Source organism: Macaca nemestrina, chromosome 1, assembly GCF_043159975.1.
Source record: "Macaca nemestrina isolate mMacNem1 chromosome 1, mMacNem.hap1, whole genome shotgun sequence".
Lineage (NCBI taxonomy): Eukaryota > Metazoa > Chordata > Mammalia > Primates > Cercopithecidae > Macaca > Macaca nemestrina.
In genome coordinates this window covers 213,231,667-213,258,224 of record NC_092125.1, presented here as the reverse complement: position 1 = coordinate 213,258,224, position 26,558 = coordinate 213,231,667, and the positions used below count along the sequence as shown (strand labels likewise).

The window sequence follows — 26,558 nt, the reverse complement described above, 5'->3', positions numbered from 1 at the left end:
AAAAAAAATGGGGGAGGATACGGTCTCCACTCACCAAAAGGCAGAGAGTAAAGGGTGTGAAAGGAAAATAAGGCTTGGGATCCCCAAATCAGGAACCAAAGGGAAAAGTCAAGCTGGGAACTGCTTAGGGCAAATTTGCCTCCCATTCTATTCCAAAAAAAAAAAAAGATAGCCACTAAGATAAAAAAGCTACGTACTTCCCTCACAATTTGTCCACAAAGGAAAATCCTTGCAGACAAAGGACAGAACTCCAAGTCATTCATCTACTCACCTAGATAAATGCATATCTGTCTCCTTTGAAAAGGTAATCAGAAACTCAAAAAGAATGAAACTGTCTTTTATTTACCTATAACCTGGAAGCCCCCTCCCTGATTTGAGTTGTCCCACCTTTCCAGAATAAACCAATGTACACCTTACATTATTACTGTCTCACATCTCCCTAAGTGTAAAACCAAGCTGTGCCCAGACCACCTTGGGCACAAGTTTTCAGGACCTCCTGATGCTGTGTCACGGGCACAACCTTAACCTTGGCAAAATAAACTTTCTAAATTGACTGAGACCTCTCTCAGATAATTTGGGGTCACACAAGGGAGATAAAAGTGAAATGTGAGACCCAGTGTTGCAGGTGGGGCCTAGTGGGAGGTGTTTGAGTTACAGGGATGGATCCCTCATGAATGGCTTCGTGTCTTCCTGGTCGTAATGAGCGGGTTGTTTAAAACAACTGGTTGTTTTAAGAGTGTGAGATCTGGTTAAGAGTGTGGCACCTTTCCCTCCTCTCTTGCTCCCTTTCTTGCCATGTGATATGATAGCTCCTCCTTCCACCATGATTATAAGTTTCCTGAAGCCCTCACTAGAAGCAGATGGCTGCACTATGCTTCTTGTACAGCCTGCAGTTACTATGAGCCAAATAAACTTTATTCTTTATTAAAGAACAGTGAAATGTTTCCATCTTTTAAATGCATCATACAATGCATTTTTGATCCATAATTGTGTCTGCCTACTACCACTACACTCAGCATGTAAGAAGCATGAAAACATCAGCACATTAATTCATTAATTTAGAACTTTCTGCTTCAATGATTCCTTTTTTTTTTTTTTTTTTTGAGACAGAGTCTCGCTCTGTCGCCCAGGCTGGAGTGCAGTGGCCGGATCTCAGCTCACTGCAAGCTCCGCCTCCCGGGTTTACGCCATTCTCCTGCCTCAGCCTCCCAGCAGCTGGGACTACAGGTGCCCGCCACCTCGCCCGGCTAATTTTTTGTATTTTTTTGTAGAGACGGGGTTTCACGGGGTTAGCCAGGATGGTCTCGATCTCCTGACCTCATGATCCGCCCGTCTCGGCCTCCCAAAGTGCTGGGATTACAGGCTTGAGCCACCGCGCCCGGCGATTCCCTTTTCTTTTGCACTATTTCACTAGCTCTTTAATTTGGCACTCTGATGACCACTACTGATTTTCTGAAAATGTGACTTCTGGACTGAAACCTCAGCAATTCTAAATGTATGCCTTAGTAATGCAAGTAAATACTGGTACTAAACTGTATCAGGACATTGTGCACTCAATATAGTAGTCTTCTGTAGACGGAAATCTGGATTAAACATAATTTTCTAGAAGTCATCTCACACAAACACTCTCAGAGTCTGCGAATTACAAATTTAAACAAATTGATATATCTGCATGAATCTACAACTGAGCAAATGGGACAATCTAAATGATCTGTCAAGACGTTAAGTGGCAAATTTTACATATGAATTACTAACAAAATTATCTCAGAACTTTAAGCCACGTTTAAATGATGAAAACATTCTGCTATTGCTGTGTAAAGGTGTTACTGAAGCCTGAATTCTCATGAAATATATATATGATATACATGTATGTATGTATATATCATACATCTATAATGTTTTCTGAGACAGAGTCTCACTCTGTCACCCAGGCTGGAGTGCTAGGATTATAAGCGTGAGCCACCGTGCCCAGCCTAAAAGTACATTTTAACCCAATACCAGACTCAAAAACTATACCCAGATGCAATTTTTCTTCCTGTTTTTGTAAATACTAACATTCTTCTCCCAACACATACGATTTCATTTGTGTAAAGTATTTCTACAATAAAATGAAATGTCTTGTACTCATTTATATCAGAAATTGAAATAGTATTTTCTACACTTTTTTTTTTCTTACAATTCTGAAGCTTTTTAACCTTTTTTCATAGACTTTTCAAACACTTTCAAAATGAACTTTATGCATTTCTTTCTGGTGCTGTACTTCATTCTTTAGTTATTAAAGGCTAAGAATAAATTAGGACCTTTAAAATCTACACTCCTTTTTACTTTTATGGGTTTTTTTTTTTTTTTTTTTGAGACGGAGTTTCACTCTTGGGCCCAGGCTGGAGTACAATGGTGCAATCTTGGCTCACTGCAAACTCCACCTCCTGGGTTCAAGCAATTCTCCTGCCTCAGTCTCCTGAGTAGCTGGGATTGCAGGTGTCCACCACCACACCCGGCCTAGTTTTTTTTTTTTTTTTCTTTTAAACCTGAGAAGACACAGAGTTCAATATTAAATATCTTAACAGCTAACAATATTAAAAGAGTTACTCTACCAGGCTCTTACAAAGAAACATACGATTTGGGTTTGGAAAAAAACAAAACAAAACACATGCACACACACAAAAAAAACAAAAGTAGGCCAAGAATAGTAATCGGTGCCTGTAATCCCAGCTATTCGGGAGGCTGTGGCAAGAGAATCGCTTGAACCCGGGAGGTAGAGGTTGCAGTGAGCTGAGGTTGTGCTACTGCGCTCTAGCCTGGACAAGAGTGAGACTTCATCTCAAAAAAAAATAAATAAATAAAAGGCCAGCCACAGTGGCTCACACCTGTAATCCTAGCACTCTGGGAGGCCGAGGTGGGTGGATCACTTGAGTTCAAAAGTTCGAGACCAGCCTCACCGACATGATGAAACCTTGACTCTACTAAAAACACAAAAATTAGCTGGGTATGGTGGCGGGCGCCTGTAGTCCCAGCTACGTGGGAGGCAGAGGCAGGAGAATCGCTTGAACCCAGAAGGCGGAGGCAGGAGAATCCCTTGAATCTGGGAGGCAGAGGCTGCAGTGAGCCGAGACGGTGCCACTGCACTCCAGCCTGGATGACAAGAGCAAACCTGTCTCCAAACAAACAAACAAAAAAACTACACATGGAGATATGAAGAGAAACACATAATGGGGCAAAAAAAATAAGACCAACAAAAAAGGTTTATTGTTAGCTAAAAGTAATCCTTCCTCAGTATTTAATCTATCTCCTTTCCCATGAAAAGGCAGCTAAAGGAAGTAACACATCATGTTTTAAAGGCCAGGCCAATGGCTCATACCTGATGTCCACTCTAAGCTTAGGATAATACTGAGACACGTATTTCCTGATGAGACTGTAGGAAGCTTCTTTAGGTTCACAAAGGCGAGTAAAGGCCAGTGGGAGGACATCCTCCAATTTTACTTGTGGTTCTGGATCCACTGCAGAACTTCTATTCTGAAAAGTAATTATCAAAAATTATGATCATTATAGAATGTAAATGCTTCTACATACAACTCAAAGGCTTTCCTCAGTTGATGATCAAATTTGTCGATTTTGTGGCAACTTCTTTGATATAAAATTTTCAACTGAGAGCATTAAAAATACATATAAAAGCTGGGTATGGTGGCTCACACCTGTAATCCCAGCACTTTGGGAGGCCAAGGTGGGCAGATCACTTGAGGTCAGGAGTTCAAGACCAGCCTGGCCAACATGGTGTAACCCCCCCTCTACTAAAAATATAAAAATTAGCCAGGCATGGTAGCCTGTAATCCCAGCTACTCGGGAGGCTGAGGTACAACAATTGCTTGAACTCAGGAGGTGGAGATTGCAGTGATGCAAGACAGAGCCACCACATTCCAGCCTGGGTGACAAGTGAGACTCCGTCTCAAAAAAAAAAAAACAACAACAAAACAAGAAAACAGCCAGGCGTGGTGGCTCATGCCTGTAATCCCAGCACTTTGGGGTGCTGAGGTGGGCTGATCACCTGAGGTCACGAGTTCGAGACCAGCCTGACCAACGTGGTAAAACCCTGTCTCTAATAAAAATACACAATTAGCCAGGACTGGTGGCATGCACCTGCAATCTCATTTACTCGGGAGGCTGAGGCAGGAAAATCACTTGAACCCGGGAGGCAGAGGTTGCAGAGAGCTGAGATTGCGCCATCGCACTCCAGCCTGAGCAACAAGAGCAAAACTCCATCTCAAAAAACAAAAAAAAAAACACATAAAAGTAAAAAGGAGTGTAGACTTTAAAGGTCCTAATTTATGAAGTGCAGCACCAGAAAGTAATGCATAAAGTTCATTTTGAAAGTGTTTGAAAACTCTATGAAAAAAGAATAAAAAGCTTCAGAGTCATTAAAAAAAAAAAAGTTTAGAAAAACATTATTTCAATTTCTGATATAAATGAGTACAAGACATTTCACTTTATTACTGCAGAAATACTTTATACAAATGATACGTGTTGGGGAGAAGAATATTAGTATTTACAAAAACCGGAAGAAAAATTGGATCTGGGTAGTTTTTGGGTCTAGTATTCAGTAAAAATGTACTTTTAGGCCGGGCACAGTGGCTCACGTCTATAATCCCAGCATGCCGGGAGGCCGAGGCAGGCAGATCACCTGAGGTCAGGAGTTGGAGGCCAGCCTGGCCGACGTAGTGAAACTCTGTCTCTACTACAAATACAAACATTAGCTGGGCATGGTGGCACATGCCTGTAGTAGTCCCAGCTACTGGGGAGGCTGAGGCAGGAGAATCGCTTAAATCCTGGAGGCGGAGGTTGCAGTAAGCCAAGATCGTGCCACTGCACTCCAGCCCGGGCAATAGAGCAAGACTCTATCTTAAAAAAAACAAAAACAAAAAAACTCCTGTATCTTCTCTAGTTTAAAAGATACTTCACAAAAAGCAGTATAATTCAGCCGGGCGCGGTGGCTCACCCTGTAATCTCAGCACTTTGGGAGGCCGAGGTGGGCAGATCACTTGAGGTCAGGAGTTCAAGACCAGCCTGGCCAACATGGTGAAACTCCATCTCTACTAAAAAATACAAAACAATTAGCCGGGCATTGTGGTGAGTGCCTGTAATCCCAGCTACTCAGGAGGCTGAGGCAGGAGAATTGCTTGAACCCAGGAGGTGGAGGCTGCAGCTAGCTGAGATCACGCCACTGCACTCTAGCATGGGCAACAGAGCAAGACTCCATCTCAAAACAAAAAGCAGTATAATTCATATAGCTGCCCATAATTTAATGTAAGGCACTTAAGAGCATAGACTTAACCAGGTTGGACTGCTTGGATCTGCATCCTGGCTATTCTACTCACTAGATGAACAAATTATTTGTAACTTCCGTAGACTTTAGCACAAAGGCTGAACTTTGCATACTGCCAGGCACACAGCAAAGACTCAATGAATGTTGCTGTTTTTGGTAGCAATAACAGCTCCACAGCACTCAAACTGTGGTATACATTGTCTTACCTTTCTGTTTCTGGATTTCTGAGGTGTTTTTCTTGATTTCTGAACCACAACAAAACTTCCAGAAGCACCTTTTCCTTTAACCTAAAGTAAATTAATTTTTGTTATTCTAGTATTCATAACTTTACATTAGGCTAAGGAAATTACAGGGCATGGTAATGCAAGAGCTAATGTAAAGTGGTGTTTACTTCAGAGAAAAAAAAAACAGTCAATGAAAAGTCAAAAGACTTCAGATGAAAGGTCCTTTACGTACCATCTAGCTGATGTTGAGTAATACTGTACAACCCAGTTAACTCTCTGAGCTTTTTGTTTTCTCATCTACAAAATTTTGAGAAGAATGCTACTGTGATACTAGGTTAAACCGTCTATTAAAAACTTTCAAAACGAAATAAAAAAGCAAAATAAAAATATCCCACAGAAGGAAGGGACATAATCTCTTAGGGAAAATAAGAAAAGCCCTCACTATCTTAAAAGCTCCTTGGAAAAAGTTTACACCCTAATTAGTCTCAGGCCACATAACTTCCCATAGTTTACCAACGATACATTATTCCTTATGGGAAGGGTTATCTAACAATATTTTGGCTGGGCACAGTGGCTCATGCCTGTAATCCCAGCACTTTGGGAGGCCAAGGTGGGTGGATCACGAGGTCAGGAGAACCAGACCATCCTGGCTAACAAAGTGAAACCCCATCTCTACTAAAAATACAAAAAATTAGCCGGATGTGGTGGCGGGCACCTGTAGTCCCAGCTACTCAGGAGGCTGAGGCAGGAGAATAGTGTGAACCCGGAAGGCGGAGCTTGCAGTGAGCTGAGATCACACCAGTGCACTATAGCCTGGGTGACAGAGCGAGACTCCATCTCAAAAAAAAAAAACAATTTTTTAGCCACTGCACACAATGCTAAGTTTTACCACATATTTCCAGTTCACAAAGCACTTTCATAAAATTTTAAAGTTGATTCGCAATAGGCCAGGCATGGTGGTTCATTCCTATAATCCCAGCACTTTGGGAGGCCGAGGTGGACAGATCACTTGAGGTCAAGAGTTTGAGACCAGCCTGGCCAATTTGGTGAAATCCTGTCTCCACTAAAAATACAAAAATTAGTTGGGTGTGGTGGCGGGTGCCTGTAAACCCAGCTACTCAGGAGGCTAAGGCAGGAGAATTGCTTGAACATGGGAGGCAGAGGGTGCAGTGAGCTGAGATTGTGCAGTGAGCTGAGACTGTGCCACTGTGTAACAGAGCAAGACTCCATCTCAAAAAAAAAAGTTGATTCACAATAATTAAAGTCTTCCACAGCTTAGTTTTACCTACACTGCTATCAATGAGCAATCAAGCTGGAATGCTTTTAGCCTACTAAGAGTTGTTTAGGCATCAACCAAAGGTGGTCAGGCTACGTAGGCTACAGCAGGTCATAAACTAAAACATGAAGCCATCACATAAGCTTTGCTGACATATACTATGTTACACAACAGGTCCTTGGCTCTGATAATCATATTAACTAGGTTAAGACCTTTTAGTCAATGATCATTCTGTTTTATTTTAGAGACAGGGTCTTACTCTGTCACCCATGCTGGAGTGCACTGGCGCAATCATAGCTCAGTGCAGACTCAAGCAATCCTCCTGCCTCAGCCTCTTGAATTGGGAGTACAGGCATGCACCCCTACATTTGGCTGATTTTCAAATTTTTTGTAAAAGCTGGGCATAGTGGCTCACGTCTATAATCCCAGCACTTTGGGAGACTGAGGTGGGTGAATCACTTGGGCCCAGGAGCTTGAGACCAGCCTGGGCAACATGGCAAAACCTTGTCTCTACAAAGAATACAGAAATTATCTGGGTGTGGTGGTGCACACCTATAGTCCCAGGTACTCAGGAGGCTGAGGTGGGAGGACTGTTGGAGTCCAGCAGGTAGAGAGTGCAGTAAGCCAAGACTGCACCTCTGCACTCCAGCCTGAGCCAGAGTGAGATTCTGTCTCAAAAAGTAAAATAGAATACAGAAATAATTTTTTTTGTAGAGACAGGGTCTCACCTTGCTATGTTGCCCAGGATGGTCTCAAACTCCTGGCCTGAAGCAACCCTCCCACCTCAGCTTACAGGCAAGAGCCACTGCGCCTGGGCATCAGTGATAATTTTAAAGGCCATTTAAATATCAGTTTTACATTTTGAGAAAGCTAGACTCTCAGCTCCACACAGCAGCAATCTGTTTTATTCAGTAACAGACCTTCAGGCAACTGGCACATAGGAGACAAGACATATCTGTGAAATTAAGTACTAGTTCAAAGTCCCTAAGCAGAGTTTAAATGCCTGAGTGGCACAGAATTCTATTCTGATCAAACAGGCAGTGGGTATAGAAAAAGCGTAACCAGACTCTAGGAATGTGGTGAACTAGGTTTTTAAAATTAAGACGTTAGTAGTTATTTCATCACTCTGGACCTCTGAAGAGGGTAACACATTATAAAGTTTATTCTAGCTTTAGATTTCTATGGTTCTAAGCCTCCATGCACTATGCAAGGTAAAGTAGACTTATGCCTGAAATCAACATTGGTTCTAGTGCTAGTCACATTTCACTCAGGCTTCTCTGATACTCCTAATAGGCTTTAATGGTTTAGATACTAATCAGTTAAAGTGAGCATATTTATGAAGCTAAAAATTAATACTAACAAGTCTATCATGTAAGTTAGGCTTGAATGGAAACAAACCTAAGACAAGGGCAATTATCATTTTTGTTATTCCTTTTTTTTCAGACAGGGTCTCACTCTCACCAAGGCTGGAATGGTGAGATCATAGCTCACGATAGCCTCAACCTCCCAGGCTCAAGTGGTCCTCCCGCCTCTACCTTCAGAGTAGCTGGGACTAGTGGCACATGCCACCAAATCCTGCTAATTTTGTATTTTTTCTAGAGAAGGGGTCTTGCTATGCTGCCCAGGCTGGTCTCGAACTCCTGGGCTCAAGTGATCCTCCCAACTCAGCCTCCCAAAGTGCTGGGACTACAGGTGTAAGCCACCATGCCTAGTCTCATTTTTGCTGTTTCAGTAGTAGGATTCCTTACCTTTCTCATGTTCAGTGCTACATGATTTCAAGCACAAGCAGCCCCCAAAGAAAAATCTAATTAAGAACAAAACAAACTAGAAAAAAGTTACACTATTTAAATGGCACCAACGTTTTCGAAACCTAGCCTCAGATAATTCAACTAGGTTAAACTTAAGGGATTTCATCATTATGCAACTTATTTAACAAAAAAGACACAAAAAGCCTAAACGTTACTAACTGTAGACTTAAAGCTAATACACAGTGAAATGATCTTACTACTAATAATTGTGTAATACCTGTTTGATGACGCCTCTATTTAATTCTCTTTTCAGTGCTTGTTTAAGGAGATAACCCCTTCTCTCCAGCTCCAGAGAAGGATACTTATGGATGATGTATTTTCGAATAGCAACCACTGATGCACCACTCTTCTGGAAGCATGCCTAGAAAAGATTTATCAAACCATATACATTAAACCAGTTTTTTTTTATTAGATACAGAGCCTGACATATATTTTCAAAATAAATTATTTTGGAAGTGAACTTGATAATGGATGACAAAAATGGTAGGGAAGAATGAACTTCAGAAGACTTCAGTTCATAATGGCTGTAGAGAAATAACAGAATTACTAAATATTTCTACTACAATTTTAAATTGTTCAAAACAGCCTAAAAGATCATACTGAACATGAACAACATTCTATGCATAATGAAGAACCTCTTTCCATTTTAATTCCATTCTATACCTAGAAGATGGATCTTTGGCATCAAAATGAGAAAAGTAGAACAAACCTATCACTTATAGGATCACAGATCTGGCCCATTTTAAGGCATGAGCTTAAGGAATGAGCATGCCAGGACATTTTCCTGAAGGCTCTGTATGAATGTCAGCAGAGAGAAGAATCAAAGATAATCTAAACAAATGGCATAAAACTGGGTTTACACATGGCAAAGTCCTGAAGGAGAATTTTGGTTAACAGTGAAGGTGTTCTATTTGAATTTAATGTGCCCTCTTCTATTTCCATCCTATTTTACTTATACTCCATTTGACTAATGCACCTGGAAGAATGAAGTAGCTCATTATGTCACAAAGGCAGCAAATACTTAATTTTTTCAAATGCTTAAAGTTTTGTTTTCCAACTGGTCACTGACTTGAAATCAAATGCTTTAAATTTTGAAGCACACAGAAGTAGCATCTGTCATTTATCTAATGGGCCAGTCCATCAATTTTGTACTGCCACGGTGTCTATTAAATGAATGTAGCACTTATTCATTCTCACTGAATAAGAACTTCATTGAATGTTTTTATACACTTTGACAACAAAGAAAAATAACTCACAGGTACATGGTCCAGAAAAGATTGTACAATATGAAACAAGCTGTATTAATATGAGTCATGTAATTCAAGTCTATGTCTCTGAACTATTAATGACCTACTGAGGTTTACTCCTGATCTTTCAAGAAAACACAAAGCAAATAAAATCAAGCAGAAAAGAACACTAATGCTGAAACAAATAATCTTTTGCTCCACCAATCTGACAGTGAGATGGCAGTAGGTATCATGATTCCTGTTTGATACAGAAAATGGTATCCATGGTCTGCAATAATTTGTCATATTGCATGGAATACACATTATCTATATAAAATCAATCATCTGCATAAATATGCACAGTTATATTCAAACCATTCTTTAAGCCAAACTGATATCGTTTTAATTTTTTATTTCACTATTCTAAAGTTTTAGTCCTTTTTCCATCCTCACTATGATGCTGCTCCTTCAAACCCAGGCTGAGTGGTCAAGTGAAATCCTTGAAGAAAGGCTATACAAAGAACAGAGATTTCACTACAGTGAGGTGATCTAGACCAATAGTTTTCTTTTTTTTTTTGAGACGGAGTCTCGCTCTGTCACCCAGGCTGGAGTGCAGTGGCCGCATCTCAGCTCACTGCAAGCTCCGCCTCCCGGGTTTACGCCATTCTCCGGCCTCAGCCTCCCGAGTAGCTGGGACTACAGGCGCCCGCCACCTCGCCCGGCTAGTTTTTTGTATTTCTTAATAGAGACGGGGTTTCACCGTGTTAGCCAGGATGGTCTCGATCTCCTGACCTCGTGATCCGCCCGTCTCGGCCTCCCAAAGTGCTGGGATTACAGGCTTGAGCCACCGCGCCCGGCCGACCAAGTTTTCTTAATGAGACGAGAGCATAAGAAGTCTTGAAGGAGTAAAGGGACAAGTCTGAAGGCAAACCCGTTTTCCAGTTTATATGTTAGTGCTATCTTCTCGCATTCTAAGAATGACAACCAGGCTGCTCCTTTTTATACACATCCCCCCTTTTCTGGTTAAAAATCATCTGTATCCCTGTCTCCCCAATCCTGCCTCAGATCCTAACAACAGGGTCCCTGAAAGATGGGTCTGTTTGAACTCCTCTTATCATCTGATCATATGAACTAAACAAGGCAAAATTAAATGAAAAGACTTACACAAAAAAGGCAATGTCAGATTAGAAGATAACCTTTAAAAATTAAAATAGAAAAACCACATCTAAAGAAAGTCAATGGATTATAGCAAATCATAAATCTATGTAGGGAGGACAATTTTTGTAAGCATTTTGGAATGTCTAGGTGATAAAGCAGTGTTTATAACAGGGTTCAGGTGTGAAAGATTATCTACTACCAAGATCAGACACTTAGCTTTACAAATGAACCTAGAGATATTTTTTAAACAAAAATTCTCAGTATTTTTCAGTTACTGAGTCACAATTAGATTAATAAGGGCAAGGACTTTGCTAGCCTTAGTTAATTTTATACCACTAACAGGGGCGCCCGACAGAGGGAAGGTAGTCCTTAAATCTTTGTTCAATGAATTAACATTTTCAGCCTTCAAATAAAAACTGTACTTAATCAATAAGCTGAATTTAAAAATTCTAAAGTTAAAAATATTTGCTATAGCAAATGTATATTTTTTTAAAAAATTAAGTGTTCACCAAATCTGATTATATTAGAAAAACATGAACTCATAATGACTTTCCTCTCTTTAAAACTCCTTTAGGAAGCAGAGCAAGATTTATGTCTAGACAGAAATATGCCATTTTCAAATAAGAAAAAAAATGAACATAATAAATCTAGGATGAATTGCTTGAAATAAAAACTTGCCTTAATGGCCTCAGTTAAGATTGCATCCATCTTGGGACGTGGGGAAGAAGCCATCGGTGTTTGTTTCTGGGCCCTGGCTAGCTGGCTGGCAGAAAGGGTAGCCCAGGAAGGAATTGTTTTTTTCACTTTCTTCTCCTTTTCTTTAGACTGATCTTTCTCACTTTAAAAGAAAGAATTGTTATTATAGAAAATAAACTCTCTAGAAAGACGTATAAAGTCAGAAGGAGGAAAAGACCAGGGAGGGATAAAAATTAATGCTTTAATTTATTCACAGGCTAAGGTGATATGTACCATAAGCAAAATTTTACAAAACAAGTCTTTCTTTAAAAACTGGGTACCATAAATGAATTAAAAAGGTATTTTTCTCTTAGGTGCAGAAGAGAGGAGTCACATAAATTAGCACTGGTATAAGGGCTCAGTACATAAAAGAGAATTTTAAAATGCATATTAGTTAGCAACTACAACAGATGCAATATGGTATAGTGGAAAAACTCAAGCTCTTAAGTCAGAAAACCTTTGTCTGCATTTTCACTCAAACATTTACTAGCTAGCTATATGATCTCAGTATATGATGTGAGTCTTTCTCCTAAGCTATAAAATAGTAACATAAAACCAACTACTTCCCAAGGTGTTGCAAGAATTATAAGAGTATGTTTATCAAAGCAATTTTGTAAAATTTAAAGAATTATATAAATTTTATTCTGAGTATATAATAGTGCTCTGTGCACCTAATAGATGCATTAGAACATTTAACAACAGAGGATAGGCTGGGTGCAGTGGCTCATGCCTGTAATCCCAGCAATTTGGGAGGCTAAGGTTGGAGGACTGCTTGAGGCCAGGAGTTCAAGCCCAACCTAGCCAACATAGTGAGATACCATCTCTATTAAACACACACACACACACACACACACACACAAAATAGTCGCTATAAATTCCACAGACCTTAGCTATACTTATGAAACTCAGATAAAGAATACCCTGAATATTACAGCTAGAAGGTAGAGTTATTACTAAGTTATTCTTTTATGGTTATGTGCTGCATAACAACAGACCACATATACGATGGTCGTCCCATAAGATTATAATGGAACTGAAAACCTCCTATTACCTGGTTAACATGATAGTGGTGGTAATATCACAGCACAACAAGTTACTCACTTGTTTGTGGAGACATTGGTGTAAACAAACCTACTGTGCTGCCAGTCACATAAAAATACAGCACACTGGCTCATGCCTGTAATCCCAGCACTTTGGGAGGCCAAGGTGGGCAGATCACAAGGCCAAGAGATTGAGACCATTCTGGCCAACATGGTGAAACCCCCGTCTCTCCTAAAAATACAAAAATTAGCTGGGTACGGTGGCGCACGCCTGTAGTCCCAGCTGCTCGAGAGATTGAGGCAGGAGAATCGTGTGAACCTGGGAGGTGGAGGTTGCAATGAGCCGAGATCGCGCCACTGCACTCTAGCCTGGGTGACAGAGCGAGACTCTGTCTCCCCCAAAAAAAAAAAAAGCACATTACCATTATACATAATACTTGATAATAAACAGCTATGTTACTAGTTTATGTGTTTAGTATACTCTACTTTTTATCATTAGAGTAAATATGCTTTCTACCTTAAAAAAAAACGTTAACTGTAAAACAGCCTCAAGCAGGTCCTTCAGAAGGTATTCCAAAAGACAGCATTGTTATCATAGGAAATGACAGGTCCATGTGTGTTGCTGCCCCTGAAGGCCTTCCAGTGGAAGATGTGGAGGTGGAAGACAGTGATACTGATGACCCTGACCCTGTGCAGGCCTAGGTTAAGGTGTGTGTGTGTCTTACTTTTGTTTTTTTAATAGATATAAGGTCTCCCAATGTTGCCCAATCTAGACTCAAATTTCAGGACTCAAGCAATCCCCCTACCTCAGCTTCCTAAGTAGCTAAGGTGGCTAAGGCTACAGGTGTACACCACTGAGTCTGGCTTTTGTCTTTGTTTTTAGTAAAGTTTTAAAAAATAAAAACTTTTAAAAATAGAAAAAAGCTTATAAATTTAGTGTAGCCTAAGCATACAGTGTTTACAGAGTCTACAGTTGCACACAGTAATGTCCTAGGCCTTTGCATTCACTTACACTCACTCACCCAAACAACTTCCAATCTTTTAAGGTCAATTCATGGCAGTGTCCTACAAAGGTATACCTTTTTTTAAATCTTTTATATCATATTTTTACTGTACCTTTTCTATGTTTAAATACACAAATACTTACCACTGTGTTATAACTGCCTACAGTATTTAGTACAGTAGCATGCTGTACAGGTTTGCAGCCTAGGAGCAACAGACTATCCCATAAAGCCTAGTTATGTAGTAGGCTGTACCATGTAGGTTTGTGTAAGTACGCTTTATGATGTTGGCACAATGATGAAATCGCCTAAAGATGCATCTCTCAGAATGCATACTCATTGTTAAGCAATGCATGACTCTATTTAAAAGTAATTTCTAACTGTTTGACCAATTATGAAAAGAGTAGAATGAATACTACCAGCTCTCCTGCAAAAAAAAAAAAAAAAAAAAATTAAAAATTAAAAAGTAACTGCCATCACCTTATATAGATACATATCAACAGCAAATTTTACTTTCAGATTCTCAAAGTCAATTCTCCAACTGAATACTTCATCAAACATATATAGACTTTTAGGTCACACTAACCAACAGCTTGATACAGACTAACGCCTTCTAACATAAGCACACAAAAGCAACCCACTCCTGGCACAGAGGTAGGAATAAAATAGTGAAGTGTCTTCTAGGTCAGATTTTTATAATTATGTTTCATTTCTTATTGAAGTCTTGCCAATGCTTAAAATATCAGATACTCCCACAATAAATTACAACCTCAAAAACATATTCCAAAGTCAATGACAAAGACTTTTGGATCATTCAAACCATTGTGTTCTGCTAACTACAGCATATTCTAACAGGTCATACAACTATATAATAAACCTATTTCAAATGGTAATTCTAAAAATTAAATCCAAAGAGCAAATACCTAGCATAAGCCAATGTTATAACACTTTAAAATAATCTGATCTAAAGTCCTTTTACACCTTCTTCAAATACAAATAGCAAGAAGACATAACTCCTTACTCCTTTTTGGTTTCCTCAGAAGACTTATTTTCTTCTTTCTCTTCATTCTCAGGTTCCCCCTTTGGCTGCTCTGCCTCACTCGAAGTAGCAGGTGGAGTTTCATTCTCTTGTTCTTCTACAGTGGAGACAGATTCCTCTGAACTTATGTCTGGTTCTAAAAAAATCAGGTGAGCAGAATTGCATAAGCAGATGTATTCCAATCTGAGTCAATAAAAGGGTAAAAGTTTATCTTATTAAACGGACCAGCCGAAGTCTCCAATTAACAAATGAATTCTAGAATGAAAACAAATGACCGCTAATGCAGTTTTCTTACATTCTTTATGTCACTCAAGTTGCCTGGTCAGGTGGTTATCTATTATTAGAAAAATAGATAGACCAGGAAATTACACAGAAAGGAAAACTCATTTCATCCCAAATGATTTAATTATTCTACTTTGCAATATTCATGAGACTTATAATTAAGAAATTAGCCATTTTTTAATTCAACAGTCAAATCTCAGAGAATAAGTAATAAAAAACTCATGTATTCTCCAAGAGGATGACTGAAGCAAGAGTAGAAATATGAGAGGGGAACATGGAGGTCTGCTGTTATTTGTGCCTTTCCTTCACAGCATGTCTCTGAGCAGCTACTATAAAACACAGAACCCCAGGCACTGGTTATGCAGGGACTTCAGAGAACTCCAAAAAACAACAACAACAACAACAACAACAAAAAACAAACAAACAATCACACACACACAAAAGAAAAAGGACTCCAGGGAGGCCGAGGCGGGCGGATCACAAGGTCAGGAGATTGAGACCACGGTGAAATCCCATCTCTACTAAAAATACAAAAAATGGCCGGGCGCAGTGGCTCAAGCCTGTAATCCCAGCACTTTGGGAGGCCGAGACGGGCGGATCCCAAGGTCAGGAGATCGAGACCAGCCTGGCTAAATACGGTGAAACCCCGTCTCTACTAAAAAATACAAAAAACTAGCCGGGTGAGGTGGCAGGCGCCTGTAGTCCCAGCTACTCGGGAGGCTGAGGCAGGAGAATGGCGTAGACCCGGGAGGCGGAGCTTGCAGTGAGCTGAGATGCGGCCACTGCACTCCAGCCTGGGCGACAGAGCGAGACTCCGTCTCAAAAAAAAAAAAAAAAAAAAAATTAGCCGGGCGCTGTGGCACGTGCCTGTAGTTCCAGCTGCTCAGGAGGCTGAGGCAAGAGAATGGCATGAACCCAGGAGGCGGAGCTTGCAGTGAGCCGAGTTCGCGCCACTGCACTCCAGCATGGGCGACAGAGCGAGACTCCATCTCAAAAAAAAAAAAAAAAAGACTCCAGTGGCAAGCATATACTTCAAACCAAAGTATATGCTTGAAGAATTTGATCATTTAAATTATGTGAACTACTTATTGCAATAATGACAAGGACTTCTTTGTGGCCTACACATAAAGAGAATTTTAAAATGCCACTTCTTTCTTAAAACCAAATCGCATAAGTACAATTCTAACACTTATACTAAGCGAGTGATTTCCATCCTCCTTTGGCCTTCTCTGCTTCTAAAATTGTTTTCCATATGCTTAGGATCACAAAGTATTATGGATAGAACTTCACTGTAACAATGGTATCTGGGGATAAAGATAGTAACTGCATTTAGGTTTTCCAAAATAAAATGTATTTTTCATCATGATATATCTTGTACTGCCCCTCACACCAACAACTTGACCTAAATTGCTGCATGGGCAAGAATTTACTATTAGTTAGTCATGTTTATTTATACTTTGTCTTATTCTAAAAAAGATGAAAAGCTAAGAATCATTCACGGGTTTTACTGCAATAAGACTTATAAATTTAATTTTACATTATTTTCTCTTCTCAAGAGTAACTGCTCAAGAGTTATGGCTTAAAGTTCAGTCACTCAACGGATACTGAATATGTAGTTTGTATATGACTGTTTCCAACTCACTGAACTACTGTCTGTTTCTGGGTAAAATGTAGAGTTTATAAAATTTAAAATGAGTGAAGTCTAATTTCTATGTACAAAATACTATGTACAAAATGGGATAGAGAGAAGATTAAACAAACATACAACTTGTGAAGTGACACTGTTTCTTCATAAACTCTTGGTTGACTTTTCTAATACTTTACCTCTGAACCCTCTGGCACATATTCTGAAAACTGATGTTATTAGTGATTTTTTTTTTTTTTTTTTTTTTTTTTCTGAGATGGAGTCTCGCTCTGTCGCCCAGGCTGGAGTGCTGTGGCCGGATCTCACCTCACTGCAAGCTCCGCCTCCCGGGTTTACGCCATTCTCCTGCCTCAGCCTCCCGAGTAGTTGGGACTACAGGCGCCCGCCACCTCGCCCGGCTAGTTTTTTTTGTATTTTTTAGTAGAGACGGGGTTTCACCGTGTTAGCCAGGCTGGTCTCGATCTCCTGACCTCGTGATCCGACCGTCTCGGCCTCCCAAAGTGCTGGGATTACAGGCTTGAGCCACCGCGCCCGGCCTGTTATTAGTGATTTAGTGGCTTCAGCTGGCTGTTAAACATGGATTAAGATGGACCACCAAGCGGCTTATCCCACTGCTGGACAAGATAACCTATCTTCAACTCACCAGCACCCATTTACTTTTTCAAATATTCGGATTCTCATGTTTCTTAACTGCCTTAGGCTAGGGTGCCCAAATTGCTTACAGCATTCATCGAAGGATTTAGAGAAAAAAATCCAGGCTCAGCCAGAAAAAAGAGTATATTGACTCATTATTGATGTCTGTCCTGATGCACCAAGGGATACAGGAAACAAGGATGCACGTATTTTCTATTCCTTTTTTTTTTTTTTTGGAGACAGTTTCCCCTGTTGCCCACGCTGGAATACAATGGCGTGATCTCAGCTCACTGCAATCTCTGCCTCCTGGGCTCAAGCAATTCTTGTGCCTCAGCCTCCTGAGTAGCAGGGATTACAGGCATGCACCACCATGCCCAGATAATGTTTGTAATTTTAGTAGAGACGGGGTTTCACCATGATGGCCAGGCTGGTCTCGAACTCCTGACCTCAGGTGATCTACCCGCCTTGGCCTCCCAAAGTGCTGGGATTACAGGCGTGAGCCACTGTGCCCGGCCCTCTATTCCTAATACATGCTAGTCAGCAAATAATTGATTCTAACAGCCACAACAGAGGCAGCACAGTGTGCTCATCCCTGAAAAACTTGAGATAAAAGGCAAGAGAAAAAGGCAAAAAGGGAAAAGACAAAGAAAAAAAACAAAAATATCATGAGAAGAAAAATAAAGACGGGAAAAGGAGAAGAGATGGTTATAGACGCCATAAAGGAGCACCAGCACTCCATACTGATGGGTTTATATTTCTTTCCATTTGTTATGCTCCCACCACTGACTTTTCTCTACTGATACCTGTTACAGATCAACAGATCACCATTTGCTTCTCTTAAGGCCTCCAGATGATTTCTGGATGAACTTTCCACGTCTATCCTAAAGGCCCACGTTTTCCATTCTCCCACACTGCATTCATCCCCATGACACTTTATGTCCAGAATGCTACTCTTTGGCCATTCCTGTCATCCTCAACCATTTTTCTGTTTTTAATTCCAACATATCATTTTCACCTTCCAAAAATCTTTACAGAGAAGATGAAATCTTACTTTGCCCTCATGGTCTGGCAATGACATACCAATAGCTACTGATTCTCTCTCCAAATGTTTCCCCAAAACACTTAGCCATGAAAAAAAGAATAATTAACTTCAAAGGAATTTATGGGACACTCCAAACTGCAGCATAACTTTTGATGTTTTAAGTTGTGTCACCATTTTACTTTACCTGGCTTTTCTTCCTCCCCTTCAGCAAGCTTGCTTTTGGGAGGAGTTTCCCGGGTAGAATTCACAGTTCGACGAATCGGCATGGTGCTATCTTCTACCTTCTAAGAAAAGAGATGGCCATAATCAAACATGCATTAAAAAATCGTTTTATCTCTTTCTCAAAGGGCCTAACTGGGTGTCAGAAGATGTAGGAGAATTCTTCAAGTCGACTCCAGGATCTGATGCAAATTACTTTTAACAAGTTTTTTTGAAGTGAAATATGATTTTTAAGATACACTTTTTAAAAGTATGTTATTTTAGCTTGAATTTCAAATGGAAACACATAATTATAGTTGATTTGCTATAAATTTAGAAGGTTGGAGGTTTTCTCAGGAATTTGAGGGGAAAGGGAAGATGAAAAGAATCTGATTTTGTTTCAAATTCACAACCTAGACTCCCCAAAGTAAGGGAAGGAGCATGTACCAAGAAGGAGGACCCAGCAGGGCCTGAAGTCAGGGATTGATCCAAGAGTGAGCTTCAAGAATGTGTCAGCCCCTACCTCACCTAACTTGTCCGCGTGGATCAGCTGAGCTCCTACTATAAGTGGGAGTGCCTTAGGATGGACGAGTTCACCTTGAGACGTATCAGTCGCCATTTTAAATAATTTCTAGGCCCGAGTACAGGTTACACTCTGAAGCCTCTGCTGTTAACCACAAGGATTTTTCCTAATGGTTTCAGTGTGGTGAAGAATCAACCTAAAGCACAGAAAAGACCTGGTGTGAAGATTAACAGAAACAAAACTAAACTAAAACTTCTAAATTTAATACACATCCAAAGGGAAAAAATATAACTATAAAATGTATAGTTAAGTGACAGATGATTTGGTTACTCAGAAAGATAAAACTACTAAAATATAGACTACATAAAGCAGCAACTAAGACGAATGCATAAGCCACAGCAGCTGTTGCACCTTCCGCATGAACAAAGACAAGGGCAAGGCAGCTCATATGGAACCTAGCCCCATCCCCTCCTGCCACCATCAGGAACTGAGGAGGACAGAATAGAGAGACTGAGGAACAGTCAGTGAAATGTTAGTCAAAGATCAGTTTACAAAGAGAAGGCTTTTGTTGTCACTGTTCTCAAAAGGGTAGGAAAATTAACTGTAATCTTAAACTCTATCTCTATTAGAAAAGTACTTTTATTTTTCTCTGTTAAGGGAAAACACAAGGGCAAAAATACTGCTGAATAACCCAACATTCTAGTAACTTCCAGACCCACAGAAGCAAATTTAGACCATCACCTAGGAGAATAAACGTATGCTTCTAAGACTGTCATATTTTTAATGTAAGGAAAACTAGTACAGAAGAATATAATTAAATATTCAAAGATCAAAAACCCATGCAGTCACCCAAGTTTACCTGATCACTAACACCCCCTCTTCCCCAAAAATCTCATCTAAAACTCAATGACATTTTATACAAAAATTCCTCTATTAAAAAAAGACCACTTAAGTGTTTAGATCTCTGTGCTAATGAACTATTAACAATGAGTGGGGGAATGACAGTCATTCAACTTCTACATTAAGCTCTAACCTTGTCTAAGAATTTAAGAGCTTTCAACTTGGCAAGTAACAGTCCCAACCTACAATAACTAGGATAAATCCAGAAAACTGAAACACAGAGGATGCATTCACATTTACAGGGAAAATATCTTTACAGGAACACCAAGAGCAATACCAGACTTGTCAACTGTCAGTCAGCTGCAAGCAAATCTTTCAGTCAGCTGAAAGAATTCAGTGCAGTGTAACACACTCATACATAGTGAACCAGAATATCCATTAATATTAAAATTTTTTTTTTTTTTGAGACGGAGTCTTGCTCTGTTGCCCAGGCTAGAGTGCTGTGGCACGATCTCCGCTCACTGCAACCACTGCCTCCTTGGTTCAAGCGATTCTCCTGCCTCACCTTCCTGAGTAGCTGGGATTACAGGCATGTGCCACCATGCCCAGCTAATTTTGTGTTTTTAGTAGAGATGGGGTTTCACCATGCTGGTCAGGCTGGTCTTGAACTCCTGACCTCAGATGATCTGCCCACCTCAGCCTCCCAAAGTGCTGGGATTGCAGGGGTGAGCCACCACGCCCGGCCTATTTTTCTTAATCATAAAAAGCCTTACGCAAATCTGCTGGTATTTTTACATGCAAACATGATACGGAAATAAAAGAGTATCACAATCAGATTATCCTTAGTAAAGTTATATTGCTAATGAATTCATCTTTCTTAATCCACGATAACACTAGCTAGGCTGAAAATGCTACAGTGAAGTCAACAACCTTCAGGAGTATCCGTTCATAGGAATCTTTAAAAAAGTATTTTCCCATTTGGCACAGTAGCTCATGCCTGCAACTCCAGCACTTTAGGAGGCAGAGGTGGGAGGATCCCTTGAGGCTAGAAATTCAAAACTAGCCTGGGCAACATTAGACTTGGTCTTTACCAAAAGTAAACAAATTAAAATTTAAAAACAGGCCAGGTGTGGTGGCTCACACCTGTAACCCCAGCACTTTGGGAGGCTAAGGTAGGAGGATCACTCCAGCCTAGGAGTTCAAGACCAGCCTGGGCAATACAGACCTTGTCTCTAAAAAATAAATTACAAATGGGAATGGTGGCATGTGCCTACAGTCCCAGCTACTTGGGAAGCTGAGATTGGGAGGATTGCTTGAACCCAGAAGGTTTAGGATGCAGTGACCTGAGATCCAGCCACTGCATTCCAAGCCTAGCTGACAGAGCAGAGTCTGCCTCAAAATAATAGTAATAATAATAATTATTATTATTAAACACACACACACACACACACACACACACACACACACACACACAAGGGCCAGGCATGGTGGCTCATGCCTGTAATCCCAGCACTTTGGGAGGCCGAGGCTGATGGATCACAAGGTCAGGAGTTCAAGACCAGCCTGGCCAGTATGGTGAAACCCCGTCTCTACTAAAAATACAAAAATTAGCCAGGCGTGGTGGTGTGCGCCTGTAGTCCCAGCTACTCAGGAGGCTGAGGAAAAAGAATCACTTGAACCTGGGAGGCGGAGGTTCAAGAATGTAGTACTTAATACTATATTCATTATGTCTGAAGAACACTTAAAACCCAGTTATTTGGGACAAATATTAAGAGATGTTAGGGCCGGGTACAGTGGCTCATGCCTGTAATCCCAGCACTTTGGTAGGCTGAGACAGGGCTCACCTGAGGTCAGGAGTTCAAAATCAGCCTGGCCAACATGGTGAAACCCCATTTTTTTTTTTTTTTTTTTTTTAAGACGAAGTCTCGCTCTGTCGCCCGGGCTGGAGTGCAGTGGCCGGATCTCAGCTCACTGCAAGCTCCGCCTCCCGGGTTTACGCCATTCTCCTGCCTCAGCCTCCCGAGTAGCTGGGACTACAGGCGCCAGCCACCTCGCCCGGCTAGTTTTTTGTATTTTTTAGTAGAGACGGGGTTTCACGGTGTTCGCCAGGATGGTCTCGATCTCCTGACCTCGTGATCCGCCCATCTCAGCCTCCCAAAGTGCTGGGATTACAGGCTTGAGCCACCGCGCCCGGCCGTGAAACCCCATCTCTACTAAAAATACAAAAGTTAGCCAGTTGCAGTGGCGCAGGCCTGTAGTCCCAGCTACTCCGGAGGCTGAGGGAGGAGAATCACTTGAACCTGGAGGAGGTTGCAGTGAGCTGAGATCATGCCACTGCACTCCAGCCTGGGTGACAGAGCAACACTCCATCTCAACAAAATAGAGATGTTAGCCTCATCTCCGCATTTCCTTAGTAAAAGTTGTAGAACTTTGAAGCTTCAATCTGTAGTACTTTCTTTAGAATATCGGGTTAGTCCCAGCTACTATGCGAGGCTGAGGCAGGAGAATCACTTGAACTCGGGAGGCGGAAGTTGCAAAAAGCTGAGATTACGCCACTGCACTCCAGCCCGGGTGACAGAGTGAGACTCCGTCTAAAAAAAAAAAAAAAAAAAAAAAGATGTTAGCCTCAGCTCTGCATTTCCTTAATAAAAGTCAAAGTCACATAACTTCAAAGCTTCAACCTGTAGTACTTGCTTTAGAATAGTTGGGTTAATTGGCTATTTAATAAATTCACTGTTCATTACAGAGCTAAGTATATGCAAGGTTAATTCACACTGCTAACATCACTGTACCTATGTTTTTTTTGTTTGTTTTGAGACAGGGTCTCACTCTGATGCCCACGTTGCAGTATCACAGCTCACTGCAGTCTCAACCTCCCAGGCTCAAGCAATTCTCCCAGCTTAGTCTCGCTAGTAGCTGGGACTACAGGCATGCATCGCCATGCCTAGATAATTTTTCTCTTTTTTGTATAGACAGGGTTTTGCCATGTTGTCCAGGCTGATCACAAACTCCTGGGCTCAAGCGATCCACCTGCCTCGGCCTCTCAACATGTTGGGGTTACAGGTGTAAGCCACCGCATTTGACCCAGTGTACCTATTAACTAAACTTTTTACTATTGCATTTGTGAATGATCAGATTTTTAGGCTGCCACACTTGTTCCTGGCAGGGATCTGATCTGATTCACTTGCTGCATACCTGATGCCTGAGAACATACCAGGCACAGAATAGATGCTCAATTAATATTTGTTAAACTAAAGGATGAACAAATGAAACTTATTTGTGTTTTTCTTTTTTTTTTTTTTTTGAGACGGAGTCTCACTCTGTTGCCCAGGCTGGAGTGCAGTGGCGCGATCTTGGCTCACTACAAACCCCGCCTCCCGGTTCACACCATTCTCCTGCCTCAGCCTCCTGAGTAGCTGGGAGTACAGGCGTCCGGGTCCGACACCACGCCCGGCTATTTTTAGTAGAGACGGGGTTTCACCGTGTTAGCCAGGATGGTCTCGATCTCCTGACCTCGTGATCCACCCGCCTCGGCCTCCCAAAGTGTTGGGACTACAGGCGAGAGCCACCGCGTCCGACCTATTCATGTTTTTCATCTTGGTTCTTATGTGTGCCAAAACCAGTCTGAGTTTACCTGTGGTTTACATGGTCCTCTTATGAGCATCAGTTTGTTTAAAGTTAGTGTTTGAACAACTACAAAGATTTGTTTTTTGTCAAGGGAAATACTTAAATTAAATCGGTTGAGACAGGGTCTCAGGCTGGAGTGCAGTGACATGACCAGGGATCACTGTAGCCTCGACCTCCTGGGCTCAAGTGATCTCCTCCCACCTCAGCCACCTGAGTAGCTGGGACTACAGGTATGCGCCACGACAACCCGACAGTTTTTCTATTTTCTGTAGAGACAGGGTCTCCCTATGTTGCCCAAGCTAGTCTCTAACTCCTGGACTCGAGATCCTCCTCTTTGGCCTCCCAAAGTGTTAGGATTACAGGTGTGAGCCACCATGCCTGGCTTTAAATTATTTGAATGCAAGCAAGAAAAAAAAGGATTGTAGAAATAAAAAGCCCAAATTTCAGTTTTAATTTATTCCCTCTACATTAAGAGAAAGCGGCAGAAAAGCGAGGAGTTTAACACCGTATTTCAGTTTACTGATACCCTTGATAATATGCATTTTAGGGAAAGTACTATAATTTCACATTTTACCATAAAATATATGTAATACATGTTATTAGTAATGCACTGAACACCTCACATTGTTCCCAATCTAAAGTCATTCATTATACTCAGATTTAACGAGTCATGTCACAAAAAGAATGCCTGTAATTTGATTGCTGGCACCATTTGTTTTTCATTTTCAAATTTAAGTTATGTAAGCAAGCATATACTCGGTGTCTGTCTCTGGCATAGATGCTAAGGACACTAGAGTGTCTCATCTCAACAAAATCACAATCTAACTGGGTAAGGAGTTGAAACTTTCATCTGGATATGGAGAGTTCAGCATACTTTCTCCACTAACTTTCAGCCCTACCATCTTCCAAGTAAGCTTAAAAACAAAGCCAAAACCAACCAACCAACCCAGCAAATTTTAAAATGTTACTTCTATTTTGAAACAAATTACACTAAACTTTTGAGAAGAGCAATGAAAAATTTAAAAGCTAGTAAGTTTTTTGCCTATGCCAGGTTAAACAAAATTAAAGCATCTTTCAAAAATGACTAGTCACGTCTAATTTCACTCTTAAGACAAGACAGCGTGCTCAAAAAGCCGCAGGCGATTTTTAGACGTTATTTCGAATTGGATTCTCACTTTCGATGCAATGCAAAGTCAGGAAGCGCAATAACACAGAGAACGTGCACGCGGAGGCGGCAGCACAGTTCACCCGGTTCGGTCTCCGTACGGGAGAGAATTCTTTCTCAAAAAGGTTAAGTGGCTGTCCCCGATCACAGCTGTCAATTCAGTACCAACCCTCAGATCTGGGGCTCTCACCTCACCACTCCTGCCTCCATCTCTTACAAACGCTCAGATGGGCGACTGTAACTTTCTGACGACCTACCGAGGCACTGCTCCCATTCAAACCCCACCGCCTAAGGTGGCCAGTAACCAGTTCTATGTTTCCCACCGGGGGAGCAAGACTCAAGGCCGCCGTCGCGGAGCAGCAAAGCGACAGCCAACAGCCCCGCCCGCAGAGGGCCGCGGGAAGGACGGCAAGAGCAGCGGAGACAAAGCGGCGAGGCGAGGCAGCTACAGGCCACAGCGGCGAACGCGCACGGCGGGGGAGAGCGCGGGCCGCCAGCGAGGCGGAGAAAGCTCGGACCGCGGACACCGACGGATGAGGCTGGGGCTCGGCGCGGTGACAGTTCGGGGCTCACGCTCGGCAGGGACACCGCGGCGCCTGCCCCGGCGACGGAAGCAGCGGCGGAACGCGAGCCTCAGCGCCCCGCACACTCACCACTGGGAGCTCCGTAATGGCGGCGGCGGGGGCGGAGAACCCGGGGGGCGGGCCCGCCGCAGCCAGTCACCGCCGCCGGCATCTTTCGAACCGGCTCCGAAAACCGCTAAGAGAGTGGGGTGAGGGGAGGGCGCGGGCGGACGCCGGACCGCGGCGGGCCTCGGAGCATGCGCAGCCCTCAGCCAATCGGGGCAGGCGGAGGACGCCGACGCAGGCGCGCTGGGACGCAGGGTCGCACGGCCAGGGAAGAGCTCCCCCTCCTCCCCCAGATCCAAACAAAACAAGGGCGGGAGCGCGCGCGCCGGAGGGCCCCTGAGGAGGAGTCCGCCAGAAGGGCAGGGGGCTAGGTCGCAGGGGAGGGGAAGGGAGGGGGGCGGAGCGGTCGGGGCAGGCAGACAAAAGGCGCCACCTCCGGGGACCCGGGCGCCCCGCCCCCTCCTCTCAGGGAGCGGCGTCGGCGCCCCGGGCGAGCGGCCTCCGCCACTCGCCCTCGGGGCTCAGCGAGCCCGCGCCCACTCCCCGGCCGCCTGTTCCGTCCTGCGTTACCTCTGCGTTCGGCCGGTCCTGGCGCCCGCGTCCCGCACGGCCTCTCGGCGCCGCTCCCGCCGCCGCTAGTCGCCTCCGCCGCCGCTGTCCTCCAGTCCCAGCCGCCGAGCTCTGCCGCCCCGCCCCCCTGCCCGCGGCCCCGCGCGCGCCCCCGCCGGCCCCGCCCCCTGCGCGTGGGGTACGAGGGGGCGCGCGGGGACGGGCGGACGCCGGCGGAGCGCGGGGCGTCGGCGCGCGTTCCCGGCGCTGCTTGGTGGCACCCATTGGCTTGGCTTGGCGTGGCGGGGCGGTGTCGGTTTCCTCGGAGGGGCGCTGCTTTCCCCCGCAACCTTGGCTTTCTATGCTCTCCAGGGCAGTCCCTGCTCTTAACTGGGTTTCCGCTTCGGCCACCCGTCCGCCTTTAGCGGGTCTCGCCTTTTCCGCTTCTCAGTTTAGGCGCTGCTCAAGAGCAGACAACCTTTTTTGAAGACCGTAGAAGAACTGGAAAACTAGAGAGCGGAGAATTCACTGCCTCGCATTAGCTCCCGTTAAGTCTCCAGACAGTACAGGGCAGAGTAGTGACTCGGGAGTCGGAACTGAA

At 42.8% G+C, this 26,558-nt stretch overlaps 1 protein-coding gene across 7 annotated transcripts in view; it reads right to left on the bottom strand.

The window, feature by feature from the left end:
• The window catches only part of LOC105483080 (heterochromatin protein 1 binding protein 3), a 46,839-nt gene extending 20,733 nt beyond the window's left edge, over positions 1-26,106 (bottom strand). The window contains exons 1-8 of one of the 7 annotated variants that reach the window (XM_071099083.1): positions 25,979-26,099; positions 19,148-19,343; positions 18,611-18,710; positions 14,807-14,960; positions 11,688-11,847; positions 8,843-8,986; positions 5,524-5,604; positions 3,359-3,513 (exon numbers count right to left, since the gene is read on the bottom strand). In XM_071099083.1, the coding sequence (XP_070955184.1) occupies positions 3,359-3,513; positions 5,524-5,604; positions 8,843-8,986; positions 11,688-11,847; positions 14,807-14,960; positions 18,611-18,710; positions 19,148-19,243 (890 nt within the window). In that variant the 5' untranslated portion in view covers positions 19,244-19,343; positions 25,979-26,099. Of the gene's footprint in view, positions 1-3,358; positions 3,514-5,523; positions 5,605-8,842; positions 8,987-11,687; positions 11,848-14,806; positions 14,961-18,610; positions 18,711-19,147; positions 19,344-22,439; positions 22,462-24,969; positions 25,209-25,297; positions 25,321-25,432; positions 25,458-25,978 lie in introns of those variants that run through there. The other 6 variants (XM_071099086.1, XM_071099085.1, XM_071099089.1 and 3 more) reach the window with 6 other exon arrangements.
• Between the last annotated feature and the right edge of the window lie 452 nt (positions 26,107-26,558).